This window comes from Danio rerio, chromosome 14 (assembly GCF_052040795.2).
Source record: "Danio rerio strain M-AB ecotype USA chromosome 14, GRCz13ab, whole genome shotgun sequence".
Classification (NCBI taxonomy): Eukaryota; Metazoa; Chordata; class Actinopteri; order Cypriniformes; family Danionidae; genus Danio; species Danio rerio.
In genome coordinates this window covers 55,556,109-55,579,123 of record NC_141034.1, presented here as the reverse complement: position 1 = coordinate 55,579,123, position 23,015 = coordinate 55,556,109, and the positions used below count along the sequence as shown (strand labels likewise).

The following is a 23,015-nucleotide window of genomic DNA, read 5'->3' as shown; positions in this document are numbered from 1 at the left end:
GAAACATTCTACCAGAAACAAGACGAGTTCAGTTGATGTTTATAGTAATTCAAGTAGAAACTAATTTAATTTTACATTTAGTTAATTATAACACAATTTAAACATTCTCTACACACACTATGCAACACATTTATATATTTTCAAGTTGTTTTAATTGATTGCCTCATTTGCTTTTCTTATTTTCTGGAATTACACTGAACCCAAACAGAAATAACACACTAGACTATAAAATCAGCATTTCTCAATCACGTCTAACCTCAAGATCAAGGTTATTTTAGCAAAACAAAACTAAAACTATTTTTTAAAATTATATATTATAGTATTTTACATTATGTTATGTTATATTTTTAACTACTTCCCTTATTTTTCTTTATTGCATCTGATTATATGATATACAGGTCTGCTGCAGTTCCTAGTTCCTCCAGCAGGCGGCAGATGAAGCTTCACATCAGAAGCATTAGTAGCCTAAATAACATAACAGCTAATGCTAGCAGTAGGCATTGAAGGAGACTGAAAGCCAGGATTCGATTGGCCAAGACATGCATCACGTGAATAATTTAGCATTACAGGTTTTCCAATGACAAGTAATACAGGCATTACATCTCATAGTAATAAAATCTCTGATATCTGATGACTTTAATGGATTTTTTTTGATGATCTACATGTTAATTATTCTGTATTATCCTCTGCTTTTCTGTGTAAATGAGAATCATCTGGAAGGAGAGATCATCTCCTTTACAGGTCATCACAGGAGAGTACATCATTACCCACAATGCACCGGTGTGCTTAACGTCAGCAGAATGACTGAGCATAATGAGGAGGAGCAGAGAACACACATGCACACGCACACGCACCCAGGGAATCCCACCATATCCAAGTGTCCAGAACACATACCAGAAAAAAAACAACACAACAATAATATAAAACCCCAAGGTGTGCTTATAAATAAAGTAAAATAATAATTGAAAATAAAAAAATGGGTTCAATAATTCTGCATTTTACGTGAATTAAAATCCTTACTATACTTCGGCTAAGTCGCCGATTTATTAGCTAGCACACAATTTTTAACATTGTACATATTTTCAATGCAAAATGCACAGAATATTTATCTGAACAACACGTCTGAATAATGCAAGTTCACAAATGCAAACATTCATTATATTTTATTTTCAGCTTAATCCCTTTATTAATTAGCGGAATGAACCAAAATGAACTATGCTTCAGCTTAGTTGCTGATTAATCAAGGGTCGCCACAGCAGAATGAACCGGCAACTACTCTGGCATGAGTTTTTTTATGCAGCACATTATACATTAACAACAACAATAATATCTATTATAATTTGATATCTAAACGGGTGATGCAGTGGCACAGTAGGTAGTGCTGTCGCCTCACAGCAAGAAGGTTCGATTTTCGGCTCAGTTGGCGTTTCTGTGTGGAGTTTGCATGTTCTCCCTGTGTTCGCGTGGGTTTCCTCTGCGTGCTTTGGTTTCCCCCACAGACCAAAGACATGCGGTACAGGTGAATTGGGTCGGCTAAATTGTCGGTAGTGAATGTGTGTGTGGATGTTTCCCAGAGATGGGTTGCGGCTGGAAGGGCATCCGCTGCGTAAAAATGTGCTGGATAAGTTGGCGGTTCATTCCGTTGTGGTGACCCCGAATTAATAAAGGGACTAAGTCGACAAGAATATGAATGAATGAACGTTATCTAAAACTTCACCTACTACAGTTTACCAGCATGTAAAATCAATTGATTTGGAAAATTTGTTATAATTTTTAAAAATGTAATTTTGATTTTGATCTCATATGCTTGATGTCACTTACAACAACAAGTTTATTCAGTATATATTTAGTATATTTACATAAACCTTTGTTGCATATATTAATATATATGTAACGGAGGCCAGCCAGTAGGGGCTGTGCAGGTAAACCTCACTCCTCTGACCTCTAAAGGTGCTCTAGCGACAGACGCTAGAGGCCATGGTCTTTAGCCTCCTTGATAGAGCAACCGACTCCCATGTGGAAGGTAGTCGGTTCGATCCCAACTCGGAGCGGGTTGGGCGGTGTAGGACCGGTGGGGTTACATTGGTGCCGTGACCCGGATGGGAGTGAGGTTTAGGGGGTGATTGTAACGGAGGCCAGCTAGTAGGGGCTGTGCAGGTAAACCTCACTCCTCTGACCTCTAAAGGTGCTCTAGCGACAGACGCTAGAGGCCATGGTCTTTAGCCTCCTTGTTAGAGCGACCGACTCCCATGCGGAAGGTCGCCTATATTACATATATATATAAATATATGAGTGTGTATATATACATATACAATGCTTTCCATCAGTTTAATTATATATAAATAAAATAAAAACCTAACATAAAATTGTAATGTATATATTGTAATATATATATATGTATATATATATATATATATATATATATATATATATATATATATATATATATATATATATATATATATTTAAAGTCAGAATTATTTGCCCCCTTTTAATTTTCTTTCTTTTTCAAATATTTTCCAAATGATGTTTAACAGAGCAAGGAAATTTTTAAATTCTGGAGAAAGTCTTATTTGTTTTATTTCGGTTAGAATAAAAGGAGTTTTTAATTTCATAAACACCATTTTTAGGTGAATGTTATTAGCCCCTTTAAGCTATTTATTTTCTCGATAGTCTACAGAACAAATCATCGCAATACAATAACTTGCCTAATTACCCTAACCTGCCTAGCTAACCTAATTAACCTAGTTAAGCCTTTAAATGTCACTTTAAGCTGTATAGAATTGTCTTGAAGAATATCTAGTCAAATATTATTTACTGTCATCATGGCAAAGATAAAATAAATCAGTTATTAGAGATGAGTTATTAAAACTATTATGATTAGAAATGTGTTGATGAAATCTTCAAGCCGTTAAACAGAAATTGGGGGGAAAAATTAACATAGCTAATAATTCTGACTTCAACTGTATATATGAATGTTGATTTATTTAATTTATTTATTTGTGTTTATTGTGTGTGTGCGTGTGTTTTGTGTGTTGTTTGGACCTGCTGGTTGTCGTCGTATGTCTGTCCTTCAGGGTCCATCAGACCTTCTCCCGGCTCCTCAGTGGCTTCCTGACCAAACTCCGGCTGTAAAAACACACAACAAACACCTTCAAGACACAACAAACACCTTTAAGACACAGCAAACATACACTGACCTCTTGTACCATATACAATACACCGCTGATGTGCTTTCCAATGCATCTGCTACATTAATAGTCAAAATTAATCGCCCTCCGGTAAAGTTTTTTCTTTTTCAAATATTTTCCAAATGATGTTAAACAGATTCAGAAATTTTCAGAGTATTTCCTATAATATTTTTTCTCAATAGGTCAATATTATTAGCCCCCTTAAGCAATATTTGTTTTAGATTGTCTCCAGAACAAACCACTGTTATACAATGACTTGCCTAATTACCCTAACTTTACCCTAATTAACCTAGTTAAGCCTTTAAATGTCACTTTAAGCTGAATACTAGTGTCTTGAAGGATATGTAGTCAGATATTATGTGCTGTCATCATGGCAAAGATAAAATAAATCAGTTATTAATACAAAATAATTGACTTTATAACTGACTTCAACTTTATAATACAGGACAATGTATTATGTGTTACATCTTTATATGCATAATAAATGTTTGATCAAACTCCCTTTGAGAGAGAGAAAGAGAGAGAGAGAGAGAGAGAGAGAGAGAGAGAGAGAGAGAGACTCATTACCTACATACAGTAGATATATATTCTGTACAGTTCTGGGTCAGTGGATGGTCTATTTTTATCCCAGTAATCAGAGTTAATTGGGTCATATTTCAGACATCTCCTGATCTAATAATTTACTGTCAAAGCCTTCACGTCCATCACTCTGACATCTGAGGACCAGACTCCTTTTATTCCTTCATTCAGATCAGATTACAGCTCAGCTCTAAAGAAATCAAGCTTTTAATACTAGAGACAGCTCTAACATGTCAGACCATCACTGAAGAAAAAACAAATCAATACCCTGCTGAAAATCCAGATTAGTTTGGCTGGTTTTAGCTGGTTGACCAACCTGGTTTTAGAGGGGTTGGCCATTTCCAGGCTGGTTTCCAGCCATTTCCAGCCTGGTCTTAGCTGGTCAGGCTGGAAAATGACCAGCCAAATCCAGCTAAAACCAGCTTGACCAGCCTGGTTTAAGCTGGATATAGCTGGTTTTGGCTGGACTTCCAGCTTGGCTAGGCTGGTCAAGCTGGTTTTAGCTGGATTTGGCTGGTCATTTTCCAGCCTGACCAGCTAAGACCAGCTAAGACCAGGCTGGAAATGGCTGGAAACCAGCCTGGAAGTGGCCAAAACCCCTCTAAAACCAGCCTGGTCGACCAGCTAAAACCAGCCAACCAGCTTAGGCTGGTTTAAGCTGGATTTTTCAGCAGGGTATATACACTGAAAAATATTAAATACTGATAAAAAATATATATAGAAGAGTGGGCGGCACGGTGGCTCAGTTGTTAGCACTGTGGCCTCACAGGTCGCCAGTTCGAGTCCTGGCTGGGCCAGTAGGTGTAGAGTTTGCATGTTCTCCCAGTGTTGGTTTCCTCCGGGTGCTCCGGTTAATTGATGAACTAAATTGGTCGCTTTGTATGAGTGTGTGTGAATGAGAGTGTATGGGTGTTTCCTAGTACTGGGTTGAGGCTGGAAAGGCATCCATTGTGCAAAACATATGCTGAAATGGTTGACGGTTCATTCCGCAGTGGTGACCCCTGATAAATAAGGGACTAAATCAAAGGAAATGGTTTATCATCTATCTATTCATCCATCCATCCATATATATATATATATATATATATATATATATATATATATATATATATATATATATATATATATATATATATATATATATATATATATATATATATATATATATATATATATATATATATATATATATATATATATATATATATATATATATATATATATATATATATATATATATATATATATATATATATATATATATATATATATATATATATATATATATATATATATATATATATATATATATATATATATATATATATATATATATATATATATATATATATAGGTGGGCCGTTATAGGCATTAACATGCTACATTAACGCGAGACTCTTATCGGCCGATTAAAAAAAAAATATCGCTGTTAATCTGTTCTCAAAGTTGTGTTGGGAGCTGGGTCTATTCTACGCAAGCTATGGTGACTTTCACCTTGATATTTTAGCACGGATGTATACCTGACCGGTGAACCGTCTGACAAAAAAGTGCCCTTCTGGATCTTTCACTTACTTCGAAGACACTTCTGACTACGCTTACATGGACATCTGTAGTCTAGTTATTTGCCTTAATAGACAATAATATAATGAAGGTGTTTACGTGAAGTGCTTCCATGTAAGAGTTTCCTGTCATTTTGGGTGACTTTAATTGCAGTTCGGCAGTTTCACATTCACTCATGAACATTTCATGCATGCCCCCGTGACAAACTGGTATATATATGAGCAATATCACACCAGTAGCAGTGCGATATGGCTGTATATCGGCACTTATGGGAGGCGTGCGTGCCCCCACCAGTGCCGATATACAGCCATATCGCACTGCTACTTGTTTGATATTGCGTTTATACAACAGTTTGACGGCATAATTGTGTATATAAAAACAAAATCAAACATGGAGAGTCTCAAAAACCCTTTTGTATGAGGAACTACTTTCTTCCAGATTCAAATCATAAGCTGACAGTTAAACAGTTGAGCAAGCATCTTTTACACTTTAGATCTGTAGTGTCTGCTTGTTGCTGGCTGTATGTGGGCGGAGTAATACACAAAGGGTAAAGAGGCTATAGGAGTTCTGATATTGCAGAATATTGCACGGCTATCAGCCAATCAGATTTGAGAACCAGACAGAACTGTTGTATAAATATATATTTATATATCAGAGGTCACGTTAGACTTTGTCATTGTCCGTCATTTTGACGGAGAGGGTTGTAAAGATTCCGTCATAACCTATTATTGACCGTCAATTAATTTGCATATTTTCTAATCGCTTTTTTCAATCATATTTTAATAATGAACTTGCACGACGAGCATATAGGCTAAATTATTCATTTATTTATTTGACAAATGAACAATAACTCCTATCTGCCTTAACTCATATCTTCCTCCTGCGTCGACCTTAACTGGGTGCTTGCCTGTGCGTGATCAAACGCATCAAGAGAGACTGATGCAGAGGCAATTGTTATTCAATTCTGTGTCTTTGCCTTGAAAAGTCGACTTCTCCTGACAGTTTTAAATTTGTTCTGGAGACTGAAGCTGCATTCTGCTGCCACACTGGAGAGTCCTTGCCAGAAGTGGCCCGGACTGTACAGACAGACTCGGGCCAGATATGGTTAACAGGAGCCGCATCACAACGCATGTGCGGGAGCGAGCTGCGGACCATGCTCGGCCCGGATAACACTCGTCGATGCCGAGTCGGAACCGGAGGCGCCGAAGGGCAGCCGAGCTCGGGCCGATTACTACCTGCTGTCCAAGGTGCTCACAATGCACTCCAAACCACCTGACCTCTACGTCGCCGCTTGATTGGCCCGTAACAACAGCTGTAAGCGACTGAGGATTTTCGTCTGTTTGTTCTTCATCGTCCACTGCATCACTTCCTTTTTTGTTCACCATTATTATTATTATCACTAAGGGTGTCACGTTTTTGATTTTAAATCGAAATTGATCGAAATTTATGCTCAATTTCGATTATCGATTCAAAAAATAGAATCGTCGATGCTGCCACGCCCCCATGTCACATCAGCTTGGCTTGCAATGCGGGAAAAATACACGCTTGTTGAAGTGCTTGTTAAACTGCAGAAGCAGGAGACCCGTCGACAGAACTTAAACCCTCTCCTCTTTCAATGAAGTCGCCGGTGTGGAAACATTTTGGATTTCCAGTGAGTTATGATGACAACGTTCGTGTTGTCAACAAAAAAAAAAAACACAGTTTGCAAGCTCTGCTATGTATCGGTTCGTCCGATAGACAACACCGGCATCGCGATCCTCGGCCCCGCCCCCGTTGCAAATCCGCTCGCGAAAAGTGCACACTCAGGCCCTGTTTACACTAATAGGTCTTTGTTTTTAAATGGCATTTTAGAACGACAAGGATTTGACATCCACACTGGCGTGTAGCATTTCTGAGCAGCCCTCCTTCCTCTCTACCACTGAAAACGCACGTGAAAACGCACGTGACCACACAGACACAGACGCACCCACAGCCATGCGCTCGAGACAGCGGGTCAAGGCAGTCAGAGGATCAATAGACTGCTTCAATCTTTCACTCACTTGTACTTAGTCATTTTAGCGAACACCTCAGATACTGTTGGCTGGTTCCTGTTGGTTCTGCACCTTTTTTACCGACGCCATTATAACGACACAGATCACTGCCTATTCACGAGTCCCGCAGAAAAAAGTGATTGACAGGTGGTAATTATGTGCGTATCTTGCCTTTATTCATTTACTGTATGATTTGTTTATGAGTAAAACAAAGACCATGCAGGTCAGGTAGTTTAAACGGTAAGCTACAAATAATTAGTTTGTTATTAATTAATTAATTAATTATTTATAATCGAAAATCGAATCGAACCGTGACTTTAGAATCGACAACTATTTGGCCGTTTACAGAGTCTTCTCACACTCATCTGCTGTGAGATTTTTGCAACTGTAAGCAGCGGTGACAGAGGAGACAAAACAAGGACTATCGCCATCAGCTGGACAGGAGTGGGAATTACAGTTAGCTAAATTAAAAAGGCTGACACAGAGCGTGTAACGTTTCGAGCCACCTGGCTCTTCATCAGACAGTGTTCATCACAATCAGGTGCTCCTTTTTATACACTTCCGGATCACATGATCTCCTCTCGCATATATGCCAACATATACATACATGCATATGTACACACACACAATCGTTCATATATACACATACATATATATATATACACATACATATATATATATATATATATATATATATATATATATATATACACACACACATGAATACATGTATACACATTCACATATAGTCTATAGCTTTGATATTTTAAATCAAATTACAAATATATATATATATATATATATATAAATAAATAAATAAACTATAATATTACATCACAAATTATAATAAAGAAAAAAAAAAATATATATATATATAAAATATAGCCAAGAAACCTTTAAACCAAACCCCTACTTAAACCTTCATTCATTCATCATTTATTATCTTTTCAGCTTAGTCTCTTTATTAGTCCGGGGCTACCGCAGCGGAATAAACCGCCAACTCATCCCGCACACTTCCACGCAGCGGATGCCCCTCCAGCCGCAACCCATCTCTGGGACACTAATTAAATAATAAAGACTTATTCAAAAATTATTACAGAAAACGACGAATGTCAAACTCCTCATTAGAGGTGTTGCCGCTTTTGATTTACATTTAATTTACACTTTTTGCGGTTTTGGCTGAGCACCCAATTAAGAGAGATGTGTGTGCTTTTGTACAGTTTTTTTAATTACAGTTAGCTACAAATTACAATAGATCACCCTCAGCATAATCCGTCAAACTAACGGATCACCTTCAGATTTTTCTGTCACTGCTGAAAAAAAAACTGTCAATGACGGAAAATATTAGTTTAACGCGACCTCTAATATATATATATATATATATATATATATATATATATATATATATATATATATATATATATATATATATATAATATATATATATATATATATATATATATATATATATATATATATATATATATATATATATATATATATATATATACTATAGATGTATGGATGCATAATATGTATATATATGAATGTTGGATGCTAGAAAAGCCATTTTAAGTGAGCACAAATATGTTAAAATGTCCACAGTAAAAATTAAGATTTAATTAAAGAATGCTTAATTGAAATATATAATCTATGGCAAAGATTATAAACATGCTATATAGATGTAAGTATTTTACATAGAGTACTTAAATCAAAACATTCCTTTTCAAATATGATGGTAGTGTGTTTGATCTAGCAAATAATATGACTATAGTCTGTATCTGTTCATTACAGCATCTAGTACACAAACAAACACACAAGACACGCACTCAGTCAGTCCAGCACCACAGTTATCACTGACCACCCACACACGTTCACATGTTTCAGAGCCGCTAAACTACACACTTAAACCAGTCACACACACACTCTCCTGACAATAGCAGATGAATCAGGACGATGATTAACTGAGCTTTGCAATGCAGCACAGTGGGTTTGTTTCTTTAGCTACAGCATCTTCATACACATGCACAGACATATAGACATGCTCACACACTCACTCAGAAGTGTAAACACTCAGCACATATGCCTCAAGCCTCTTATGCTGGTTTTCCTGTAAGTGATTTATCAGATTAGCGGGTCTCCACAAAGGACAGCTAATTTTTAAGCCTGGTGGGGAAAACCCATGGAGGACCACACTAGTAAAGCTGTCAGCAGCACCACTACTGTTATACAGCACCAGCGGGATTTGGTGGGACGGTTTACAGCCTGTGAATTTGTTTATATGTGTGCTTTATGATCTTGTTCTGATCTAAAAATTAAAACTATTGTTTACAAATTAAATTAAATAAATTAAAAAAATGAATAAACGAATAAATAAACATTAGGATAGGAGCAGCACGGTGGCGCAGTGCTTAGCACAATCGTCTCACAGCAAGAAGGTCGCTGGTTCAAGCCTAGGCTGGGTTAGTTGGCATTTCTGTGTGGAGTTTGCATGTTCTCCCGCTGTTGGCGTGGGTTTCCTCTGGGCGCTATAGGGGAATTGGGTAAGCTAAATTGTCCATAGTGTATGTGTGTGAATGAGTGTGTATGGATGTTTCCCTGTGATTGGTTGCATCCGCTATGTAAAACATTCATTCCTTTCTTTTCGGCTTAGTTCCTTTATTAATCTGGCGTCGCCACAGCGGAATGAACCGCCAACGTATCCAGCACATTTTGATGCCCTTCCAGCCGCAACCCCTCTCTGGGAAACATCCACACACACACACACACTCATACACTATTGACAATTTAGCCTACCCAATTCACCTGTACCGCATGTCTTTGGACTGTGAGGGAAACCGGAGCACCCGGAGGAAACCCACACGAACGCAGGGAGAACATGCAAACTCCACACAGAAACGTCAACTGAGCTGAGTTCGAAACAGCGACCCAGCGACCTTCTTGCTGTGAGGCGACAGCACTACCTACTGCGCCACTACGTCGCTGTGTAAAACATATGCTGGATAAGTTGGCGGTTCATTCCGCAGTGGTGACCCCAGATTAATAAAGAGACTAAGCCAAATAGAAAATGAATAAATGAATGAATGTACATATATTATTAAATAAAAATGCACTTTTACTTTAATTCTATCAGTGGTATTGTTTTTAGCATTGCTTTTCAAGTCGGTAATGATTAATTACAGGGCATCACCGTGGCTCAATGGTTAGCACTGTCGCCTCAGAACCTTAGAATGTTTATCAGCCAATCAGAACCAAGCATTCAACAGCCCTGTAGTATAATGTGTAATACTGTAATGTTAGATTGCAGAATACTGGAATGACGTCACACTGAAATCAACAGTTTGTTCAAAGTGGTTCGGTTCAACCTCGGTGCACTGACGACGCTTTCCATATATAACTAGATGTTTTCTTTACAACACAAGAATTTTTTCTTATATTAAAGTCTATAAATCTATTAATATTTATATACTATTTGTAATACAATTTTGACCTTTAAAGGTGCAGTAGGTGATTGTCTTCAGAAACATGTGTTGTTGTGCTGGTTGAAAGTCTCTTCACAGTCCAATAGTAATGATTACAGTAAATGATCTAAATGTGTTTATATGTATTTTTATATTCAGGGTAAAGCATAAAACTAAAAAATGTTTACCCAATTAAATAGAGTCGGACCGTCATCTCCCTTAATTCCGATAGGCAGGTCAGACTGTCTGTCAGCATATGTAGATTCGGACTTCTGCGCATGTGTTCAGGCAGATCCGCCATTAGCGTGTGACCGTCTGCATCACAAACGCATGCGCGCGAGCGAGCTGCGGGCCGCTCGCAGATGCCGAGTCGGAGCCGGAGGCGCCGAAGGACAGCCGAGCTCAGGCCGAATACTGTAAAGCCAGGCGCGGGTATAATTCGCTCTTAAAGCGGCCGCGCGGTCACGAGACGGACCGGGAGAAATCAAATGCTGCATTGAAACTTTTGAAAATCCTGAATCAGTATTGGAGTTACTTTAGCATGCTGGAGGAAGGACGACACCATGGCTGAAGTATTACTGTTAGACAGGTCATGTTCTGTTTTGAAACTCTTTTAGTCAGGCTAAGCTTATGTTAGATTGTGTTGTGTTATGAATGTCTTCTATGCACAGACGTGTTGTTCAGCCACTGAAATCTCCCGGTGAAAGATTGATGTGATTATTTTCAGTTTCATAAGGTTCTTTGACAGCATCTATATTGTAGATTTATATTTACCCTGTTGAAAGATTCAGCTTAAACCAGCCTAGGCTGGTTGGCTGGTTTTAGCTGGTCAACCAGGCTGGTTTTAGAAGGGTTTTGGCCACTTCCAGGCTGGTTTCCAGCCATTTCCAGCCTGGTCTTAGCTGGTTAGGCTGGGAGATGACCAGCTAAAACCAGCTTGACCAGCCTAGCAGGCTGGGAGCCCAGCCAAAACTAGCTATGTCCAGCTTAAACCAGGCTGGTCAAGCTGGTTTTAGCTGGATTGAGCTGGTCATTTTCCAGTATGACCAGCTAAGACCAGGCTGGAAATGGCTGGAAACCAGCCTGGAAGTGGCCAAAACCCCTCTAAAACCAGCCTGGTCGACCAGCTAAAACCAGCCAACCAGCCTAGGCTGGTTTAAGTTGGATTTTTTTGCAGGCTAGTTTAACAACAAAACACCAGTAAATAGCGCTATTCCGCCTAGCCTGCTTTACTGAGCTGAATTTGCTTTTATATTCACATTGGGTCATTTATGAACAATGACAGCCTTCCTCTACTGTTTACCGCTAACGTTACTCTGAATATTCGCTCTGATATAGCATGCAAGTGTGGCAAAGTATTTCATGTAATTCCTGCACCGCGCTGGCACTAACTAACTGGCGAACGACATGAACTAGTGGGTTGTCTGTCGACTGTTGTGACGTGGTGCGCGCGTTCGCGATATCAGGGGGTGTGGCTTTGAATCACAGTCCCTCCCCGCCGTCCAAAGATAATATGCTAAGCGGTGAGCATTTTGGCAAATCACCTACTGCACCTTTAATACAGCAGTAAGTTATATGAACTGTCCCTTTAATTTGACCTGCTCAAAGAAAACTCTTTCTGAATGTATCAAACAAAACTCCAACACATGCACAGAAGACGGCATGAGCATGTAGAGCAAAATAAACTAAATGTAAATATTATCTTGCTTGCTTTTTGAGCGCTGTCAAAGGAGGTCTAACACTCCTATGATTGGTTATGGTCTTCACCTGCTCAACAGAAAGGGCTGCGATTAGCTTTAGAAGTGAAATCGCTGTTTGAGTGACGTGGGTAGAACAGCTGCAGTTACAGGCCCCGTTTACACTAATGCGTTTTAGTTTGAAAACGCATAAGTTTTGCTACGGTTACGCCAACCGTCCACACTACGCCGGAGTTCTCGAGCGCCGAAAACGGAGCGTTTCGAAAACGCTGAAGAGGCTGTTTTCATTCTGAAACGCTGCTGCTCCGTCTCAGTGTGGATGATGGAAAACGGAGACATCTGAAAACGGAGGCGGGGCTGCAGACATTCGCCTCTCTGATTGGGGCTTTTCCTGAATATTAAGTAGCCTAACACGCACAGTTCAGTCCTGCATTCTCTCTGTGTAAATTCAGACTTCGCAAGTTTGATCAAGGCTGCAGTCTCTTCTTCTCAGTTCGATATGGAAAAGCAGACTATACCGAGGACACGGGTAAATCTTCAAAGGGAACAGTGTACTTTATAACGTCATTCACATCACCCTGGCTACGTTGTTTCACTTTCTCAACAACAAAATGTAAACATGATTTAAGGAACTGCCTATTTTCATTTTAATATTAGCAATTTAACAGACAGCAGAAATGCTGAGGCGTCGTGCTGCATGAGCGTCATCTTCACTGTGTAGATATTTATAACAAAACGGAGCCGATAACAACTGCCTCCTTTCAATTTCAGTGAAAATACGAAACACAGCCTCTCTTTTGCTGAATATCAGTTTTAATAATCGATAATGGCCATTATAAAAGTATAACATACAATAAGTTTATACATTATAGGAAATAAAGGCAAGCGATCAGTCAATATACAGAATAGGCTACGTGTTTACATTAACGTTAATCATTAACTTATCTTTGTGCTTAGCCAAAACACGTTACCTGAGAACAAGTAATAGATTCCAATGACCAAAGTCGGGGAATATGTCGTTAGATAAAGACAACAAGATGAATGAAATATTTCGTTTAATAAATATAGTGAGATTAGATCCAGCGGGAGATGCTTGATGAGAAGTCCGACTAGCAGAGCTCTGATCTGGGTAGATGGGCTGCAGCGCTTGCCTGAGAGTGTGTGTGTGGTCACGTGATGTGCGTTTTCAGCGTTTTGGTGTGGACGGAGAGCAGTTCAGAAACGCTGGGTAAAACGCGAGTGTGGACGCGGATTGTTTTCATTCTAAAACGCCGTTTTAAAACTAAAACGCACTAGTGTAAACGGGGCCACAGTCTATATGTACAGAATACACAAAGGTAAACGATAATAGACACAGTGGAGAACGATCGTGTCTGAATCCACAAGTATCGCTTTAACAGCCAAGAGGAGAGGAAAAGTTACCTCACAAACAGGCCAGCGGGTCAAATGTCCAAAGTGAGAGAAAGAGAGATGCAGAGATGGAGTTTTACAGCATTTCTCCCTAGTAGTGAAATAGCGGCTCGTGTGCTGTGCCGCCTTCATTGCCTTAGAATGTTTATCAGCCAATCAGAACCAAGCATTCAACAGCCCTGTAGTATAATACTGTAATGTTAGATTGCAGAATAATGACTGTGGAGACGTCACACTGAAATCAACAGTTTGTTCAAAGTGAAGCAAATCTGCCTAAGTCTGAGGAATAACTGGCTTCTCCTCCATAATCCATGCTGTGTAAGTACTGTGTAACCTAGTACTGTGACCTTGGGCAAGGTCGAGACAAAGAGAGTGTGTGTTTGTGTGTGTGTGAAAGAGATATTTATTTCCTAATATCTTTTTAAACATTATATCAGGCATTTACTTATTTATGTATGCATTTATTTAAGATTTGATTGCATCATGCATAAATACATGCATTATAAAATGAGGTCACACTTTAAAATAAGGTTCATTAGTTAATGTTAATTAATGCATTTACTAACATGAACAAACAATGAACAATAGATTTACTATAGTATTTATTCATGTTAGTCAAGGCTAGTTAATGAAAATACAGTAGTTCACATTAACTCCCAGCGCATTAACTAATGGTAACAAGCACGGGACTTGGATGTTAATAATGCATTAGTAAATGCTCAATTATGAATAATAAATGCTATACATGTGTTGTTCATGTTTAGTTCATGTTAGTAAATGCATTAAATGAACCTTATTGTAAAGTGTTACCTAAAATGACTATTATTAAATGCTTATGTGATGTTTTAGCGATATATTTGAATTAATCCTAAAATTAATAGAGAAAGAAATGAATTATGATTATTGTTTTTATTTTAAAATGTTGATTGTTTTTATACTGTGAATTATTTTAATCTCTACTTCTATATCATTTGTTCTCATACTGTATGTTCTGCTTAATGTAAACATGACAAATGCTTTGGCAAAACATATGAAACATTTGTTGATGAGCGCGAGAGAGAGATGTTGGAGGGGCTCAGCAGGACTTAGAGCTAAACTAAGACACTATACTCCCCCTAGTATCCCTCCATTATGTGTCTTGTGTTATGACGTGTGTGTGACGTCTCCAGCTTGTGTATATCTCTTACAGTAACCCATAATAAGCACGTCTGATGGACACGTGCATGATGAAGATCCACTAGCATTCACTTTACTGTCCATTCTTTACATTATACAACGCTGAAATGTGACAAATAATCAATAGCCACATTTACAATCGGATCAAACGAGCAGCCGTCTGCATAAAATAAAAAGTCTGAGGATGGAATTTATTGAACTATATTTATGATTTGCGTCATCTGACAGACACTGAGTGTGTGCTTAATGCAGTGGCGTAGCGCAAAATGCGGAGGCCCCCCTGCAGGGATCACCGACGGGGCCCCCAGTTGAAAGCGAGGGGTGTGAGGGGGCAAAGCCAGAGTTATACACATATACATATATATCTATGATCGGGAGTTTTCCTGGATGTTAATATGCAATTTTTTTTTTCTAATTCCGAAAATTTTAATTGTACATCACTTTTCTACATTGATGGATCAGTGATCGCACGGGCATTCCTGACAAAAAGCTTGTGTTTGTGTGTACAGAAATGTACTATAGACCTTTTACGCAAAAACCGGAAGTACGTCAACAACGTGTAAACCCAGTTCCGGTATGAGTTTTTTGGCGGAGAAAAGGCAGCTAGAGTGTTTTCGGCGAGCCTGAGTTGTCTTCCGAAGTTAATTAAATAAGTAATTAAATACATGCAATTAAAATAGGGGAGAGCGGGGCAGAACCTAACACAGGGCCAGTTGTAACACACTTGTTTTAAATACTTCCACACATGCTAGTATGATAAAACTTCGTGTATTTACTAGATGTCACAGCAATAAATTGTTTCATTATTAAAAAAATATATATTTTATTTTATTAGTTGAGTTTCGTGAACAGCTTATATTATTAACATTAATTTGTTCAGGTAGATATGCATAACGGTACACACAGGTGACTAGCGTTAACTAAATACACTATGAACAATCTTAACTGCAGGTGGGATAGTGGTAAAGTTGGTTCTTATTTGCACATTCAGACTTTCCCTTTAACAATATAATTTATTCAAAGTATTATTTGCAAACTCTAAATAGCGAAATCATATTAGCAGCCAATGACTAGCAAAGTACAGCATTGTTCACAGTCAAATAACCAGTGTTAATGTTGTTTTCAAGTCATGTTTGCATGGTAATTTCGATCGTATATTCAAAGTAACATGGTAAATAATATAGAGACTTCTAAATAAACGAATGTGTGAATATAATACCAGCTTTACCTCAATGCAGGTGGGTGTGTCACGTAGTCGTGATCCATCCTTGCTGCCTTAGCCACCGTGTCACTATCTTCACAGCATAGCTGTTTAGACTGACGTTTGTAGGTTCTGTCATATACTGACTCCCTTCTCAAAGGAGCTGTAAAGTTGTTCCAAGGGAATAGGCTCGGGACAACACCACTCTTCAGGCGGCGAACGACGCAGCCACTGTAATCATCCGGAGCGAAGTGCCAGCTGCAGACGTAGGTGCTACCTGTTTTACATTAAAACTATGCCCTTCCTTTCTTCAGAACCACAGGAAAAGAATGAAATAAAAGGTAGGGCTGTTTTTGGTTAGAAGACGAACAGCCTGGAACACAACAGAAACTGCGATTCTTCGACTCTGCCATTTTTTGTATCTGCCGCTATGATAACAGGAAGTTCTAATGCACTACATTGACGTATTTCCATTCGAAAAATGCGGAAGTGCGTAAAAGGTCTATTCACCCTCCCTGTTAAACCTGATTTAATCATGTCCTGAAACACAGCTCCTCTCCTGCTTTCACTTCTCATACTGACGGAGGGAGTGATTCGTTTGTGAATGAATCCCCCGAACGACTCTTTCACTAACGTTAGCCGACAATAATACAAGTTTCTGGCAGCGCAGCATCTCGTTGTCATATTTCTTTTGCATTGTTTGCTGATTTTATTCAACAAAAGTAGCATAAGCCGAGTGTTTAGTGCGAATTGGAGCTACTTTGCCTTATGGTGAATGCAGTAAGTGACTGTTATCATCAATAACGTTACCTGATTAGCACAAATTTCAGAACATACAAAAACGTAAAAACTTAATCTTACCTATTATAATGTTCTGCCTTTGTGCTTTGTTTTCCTTGTTTGCTCGTAACTAAACCCGTAGACAGCGCTAAAGTCCCGCATCTTCACGTGATAACACTGTCTTGACTAGTGCGGTTGAATGACATTTGTCCTGGGAGCACTGTACCAATGTGGCGGCGCTATTGACGCATGCTCAGGGTCCCTATGCGATATCTAGAGTATATATCTATGTCACAAATTAAGGAGCGGGGAAAGGAGGTGGGGTGGAGCGACAACGCGGGGAATCCTTCACAAACTGAGGAGCGATCACAAACCGAAAGCGGCGAGAGCGTCAAAGTAGCCAGAGGTCATTCATTTTTTAACGAGAACCGCCAGCGAGAAACAGCGGCGCGTCTTCATTGGCTATGACGCGGTTCGGCGGCAAGCAATCAGAATAAAGTAGTTCACCGCTTGAGGGGAGTTCAGAGAACACAGACCTGTGCACTTTGGTTCCGACCACAGTTGTTCCCAAGAGTTTGATTATTGCGGTTCCTGGATTTTCAATTATTTAAAATCGCGACGACGTGGGGCCCCTAATCACGCGGGGCCCCCCCGAAGTGCGGGCCCTGCGGGCCCGTCCGCTACGCCACTGGCTTAATGTCCCTTTATCAGTGCTTTATAAAGCCTTTAGAGGTTTTGTTTGTTGTTTGCAGAGTAACTGAGGCACAAGCTGTAAAGGCTCCGCCCTCTTCTAGATAGGGGGAGGGGGAGCAGCTGCTCATTTGCATTTAAATAGACACACAAGAAAATGTTTTTTCTTCCACTTAAAAAAGTGACATTAAGGGCTCTATTTTAACGATCTAGGCGCATAAGCATTAAGTGTGTGTCCGAATCCACTTTTGCTATTTTAAGGACAGAAAAATAAGATCTGCGCCCTGGCGCATGCTCTAACACAGTGATTCTCAAACTCATGGCTGTAATCAGTGTTTAGGTAGCAAACCTCCAATTTACATATATTTTTGCTGAAAATAATGAGACATGGTGTTTATAAAATTGCTAATTTCAGTGTTAATCATGTTATAAACTTAATACAGCGCTATATCTCAAACTCCTGATATTTAATATATAGTTTACTGCAATGAGGGTTAGGTCCAATGATTCACTCCTGTGTTTCATCACACCAACAGAAGTCCTTTTTAGGCTGTAGACATATCTCCCAGGCAGCAGGTGTGCATTTCTACTGTGACTTCTTTAAAGAATGAATATGAAATGCTGTTTGTTGTTTATATGAAAGCACATACGTTCATGTCACTGGGGAATTCGTCCTTCTTCACCAGGCCGGTGGCGGCGGCGATGTTTCCGGCTCCAGACATCACTGCTCCGCCCAGCTGAGATGCCTGCTCCTTCGTCTTCTCAGCCACTAACACACACACACACAGAGACGTTCATGCTTTTATTTGGATTGACAAGAATAAGCAGTACATTCAGAATCCAAACATGCACACATGCTTACATACACCCTTGTGTTTAAGTACACACACACACGCACACAGATGCACACTAAGATGTCAACGGGGAAATGAAGGTTATTGTCATTCACTGCAATAATCACACAACCACAGTAATCAGATTTTCTTTAATGAAAGTGGAATTCAATCATTTTTAATAGTAATAAATCAAGCTGATTTAACTAGATAACACCAAACACTAGTCGTGCCATTTTGAGGCCCAACTCAAAATAAATTTGATTTATTCATTTATATTTTATTGCAAGGACATTAAATACACACAAGTGTCAGCTTTAATATTGCAAGTAACATCTATAAAAATAAATAAATATATATATATATATATATATATATATATATATATATATATATATATATATATATATATATATATATACACACACACACACACACACACACACACTCACACACACACACACACACACACACACACACACACACACACACACACACACACACACACACACACACACACACACACACACACATATATATATATATATATATATATATATATATATAGTGCTCAGCATAAAGGAGTGCACCCTCTTTTGATAATTCATATTTGTATGCATTTCTCAGAGAATATAGGCAATAATTTTGGTGCATCATTTAAACAAAGTAGTTTTATCAATCAGTTATGTGCATTGAAATAAGAGTTTGGTCACCAAACAACTTTATAAACGGAAAGATAATACATTTCAGTTCAAACCAGCTATTGCAAAATGGACTAAATTATATATCTTTTATGTTTTTCTTGGTTTTCCTGTTTATTACAATTTTATTTACTATTTTCCCCCATCATAGAAGTTTGGGTGTGCTAATCTTTGGACTATGATCTTCAGTGTTTTTAGTTTAAACTAATGTATATGCAAAAATACTGTATATTATAGTACACAATCCTGCTCCTATAATTATATATATATATATATATATATATATATATATATATATATATATATATATATATATATATATATATATATATATATAAAATTATTAGCCCCCCTTTGATTTTTTTTCTTTTTTAAATATTTTCCAAACAATGTTTAACAGAGCAAGGAAATTTTCACAGTATGTCTGATAATGTTTTTTCTTCTGGAGAAAGTCTTATTTGTTTTATTTCAGCTAGAATAAAAGCAGTGTTTAATTAAAAAAAAAAACATTTTAAGGTGAATATTATTAGCCCCTTTAATCAATTTGTTTTCGATAGTCTACAGAACAAACCATCCTGGGTGTGCTAATTTTTGGATTTTCTGTGATCTTCAGTGTTTTTAGTTTAAACTAATGTATATGCAAAAATACTGTATATTATAATACACAATCCTGCTCCTATAATTATATATATATATATACAGTTGAAGTCAGAATTATTAGCCCCCTTTTGATTTTTATTTTCTTTTTTAAATATTCCCAAATGATTTTTGACAGAGCAATGACATTTCTTACAGTATATTTGATAATATTTTTTCTTCTGGAGAAAGTCTTATTTGTTTTATTTTGGCTAGAATAAAAGCAGTTTTTAATTTTTTTCAAACCATTTTTGGGACAAAATTATTAGCCCCTTTAAGAGCAGAGGGGGGGTCGTGGACAGAAGAGTAGAACAAAACAGGGGGCGTGTGGGTTGGGGGTTGGGAGTGTGTTGCGGACGAAAAGGAAGAGTGGTGGGATGTATTTGAGTAAGCCTGATCTCACGAGGAAGCGTAAGTATTTTACGTTTTGTCAGTTTAGTGGCTAACTCTTACGATTTCGTATGAGTTCAGTCATACGAAAATGTACGATTTTAAAAAGGAGGCGTGGCACCCAACCCGACCCCTAACTCCAACCGTCTTTGGGTGATGAGCAAATCATACTAAATTAGATCGTACGAATTCATACGAAATCAAAAAGCTACGAATTGCCGTGAAATTGTGTTGGAGTTACGGACTAAAGTGAAGAGCGGGGCGGAGGTTGAGTCTGTTGCGTTGGCCCCTAATAATATCTCTGGGGGGCCGCAAAATGCATGGGCTCTTAGAATCATCCTAAATATATATAGTGTATGTATGGTTCTTAAATCTGATTGGCTGATAGCCTTGCAATATTCTGCAAAATCAGCACTCGTACAGCCTCTTCATGCTTGTGTATTACTCCGCCCACATAGCATGACAGCAGGTCAATAAACTCACTACAGTTTGACCAATATTGCAGCTGTTGGACAACATCATGTACTTCTGAGGCTATTTCAGGTGAGAATGTAGTTGTTTAGATTGCAGTAGTAGGCCTCTGTCAGTCAGTGTTGACCATGGCTGACATGTCCTAGATCTTATCTTGAGGCATGACTGATTGTCTGAGACAGTGTTGTTGGTGGCTGAAGAGACCAATTTGGGAGAAGCATTCTTTACCGCAGCATTCGCATTGATAGGTGGCTTCCTGGCTGATGTTCGGCACCTTTTGGCGAACTCGCTTGTCCTCAGACAATTATAATTTCTGAGATTTATTGCATCGGTGGCCATCAGCATGCAGAGCAAAGAAATTGATGGTTGTCTGCCACAAGATGGCGACAGAGACTGCATAATAAGACTTCAGGGGAGAAAAACTCTTTACGTATTTCAAACTCCTGCTGATCAAATCATAATAATGAACCGGTAAGTGTCATTCTAAGTCGATCGCTCTCTTTTGTATGCTGTATTTATACCATAGTAATCTGCTAGTGTTTGCTTCGCTTTGGCTTTTTCAGGGTTAATTATTGTAATTGTAACAGAGAAATACTGGGAAATCTCTGTAGACTGATGGCATTTCATGCCGTTCAGCCTTATAATCATAAAATGTGAGCAAAATCAGCTGTTTCGTCATCACTTTAGACATTACGCTAGAGAATCATTCAAACACTAGCTCTAAAGCGACGTGTGTAAAGTAGCACCAGTTTCTGCTGTTCTGACATCATCTGCAGGCGTTTATGAATGATGGAAGAAAGTAGTTCCTCTTAAAAAAGGGTTTTGGAGGCTCTCCGTGTTTGATTTTCATTATTATATACACGATTATGCTGTCGAACTGTTGTATAAATGCAATATCACACTTGTAGCAGTGCGATATGGCTGATTATCGTCTCTGGTGGGACACTAAGGCACTCTGCCTGCAGCCTCAAGCCAATGCACGCCTCCCACCAGTGCCAATATACAGCCAAATTGCACTACTACGAGTGTGAGATCTTTTCTTGAGTCATGACTTATTGTCTGAGACATTGTTGTTGGTGGCTGAAGAGACCAATTTGGGAGAAGCATTCTTTACCGCAGCATTCGCATTGATAGGTGGCTTCCTGGCTGACGTTCGGCACCTTTCGGCGAACTCGCTTGTCCTCAGACAATTATAATTTCTGAGATTTATTGCATCGGTGGCCATCAGCATGCAGAGCAAAGAAATTGATGGTTGTCTGCCACAAGATGGCGACAGAGACTGCATAATTACACTTTAGGGGAGAAAAACTCTTTACGTATTTCAAACTCCAGCTGATCAAATCATAATAATAAACTGGTAAGTGGCATTCTAAGTCGATCGCTCTCTTTTGTATGCTGTATTTATACCATAGTAATCTGCTATTGTTTGCTTCGCTTTGGCTTTTTCAGGGTTAATTATTGTAATTGTAACAGAGAAATACTGGGAAATCTCTGTAGACTGATGGCATTTCATGCCGTTCAGCCTTATAATCATAAAATGTGAGCAAAATCAGCTGTTTCGTCATCACTTTAGACATTACGCTAGAGAATCATTCAAACACTAGCTCTAAAGCGACGTGTGTAAAGTAGCACCAGTTTCTGCTGTTCTGACATCATCTGCAGGCGTTTATGAATGATGGAAGAAAGTAGTTCCTCTTAAAAAAGGGTTTTGGAGACTCCGTGTTTGATTTTCATTATTATATACACGATTATGCTGTCGAACTGTTGTATAAATGCAATATCACACTTGTAGCAGTGCGATATGGCTGAATATCGTCTCTGGTGGGACACTAAGGCACTCGGCCTGCAACCTGGAGCCAACGCAAGCCTGCCAAATTGCACTGCTACGAGTGTGATATTGCTAATATATATATAATAATTAATAATAATAATATATATATGTATATGTATATGTCATATTTGTAATTTTTGGATATTGCCATATATATTAGATTTTAATACGGGAGTGTGTCTCTTATAATGCATTATATACAGGTTTTATTTGCTAGACAAGTGGTTTCTGGAGTTACAGACTTCATTTTATCCTCAAGCTCCAGCAAGTAAATCCTACTGTGACTTTACTAGTTTTCCACCTGTCCTAGACAAATAACCTTCTGAAATATCAGCTAGGCACAGATCTATTTGTCTCGCTTCCACTTGCTGGCCGTGA

General features: G+C 38.5%; 1 protein-coding gene across 2 annotated transcripts in view; it reads right to left on the bottom strand.

Moving 5' to 3' along the window:
* sncb (synuclein, beta) overlaps positions 1 to 23,015 on the bottom strand; it is a 37,406-nt gene that overhangs the window by 2,056 nt on the left and 12,335 nt on the right. Inside the window, 2 exon segments of one of the 2 annotated variants that reach the window (NM_200969.1) lie at positions 3,046 to 3,129; positions 18,426 to 18,544. In NM_200969.1, the coding sequence (NP_957263.1) occupies positions 3,046 to 3,129; positions 18,426 to 18,544 (203 nt within the window). 2 annotated transcript variants of the gene reach the window in all.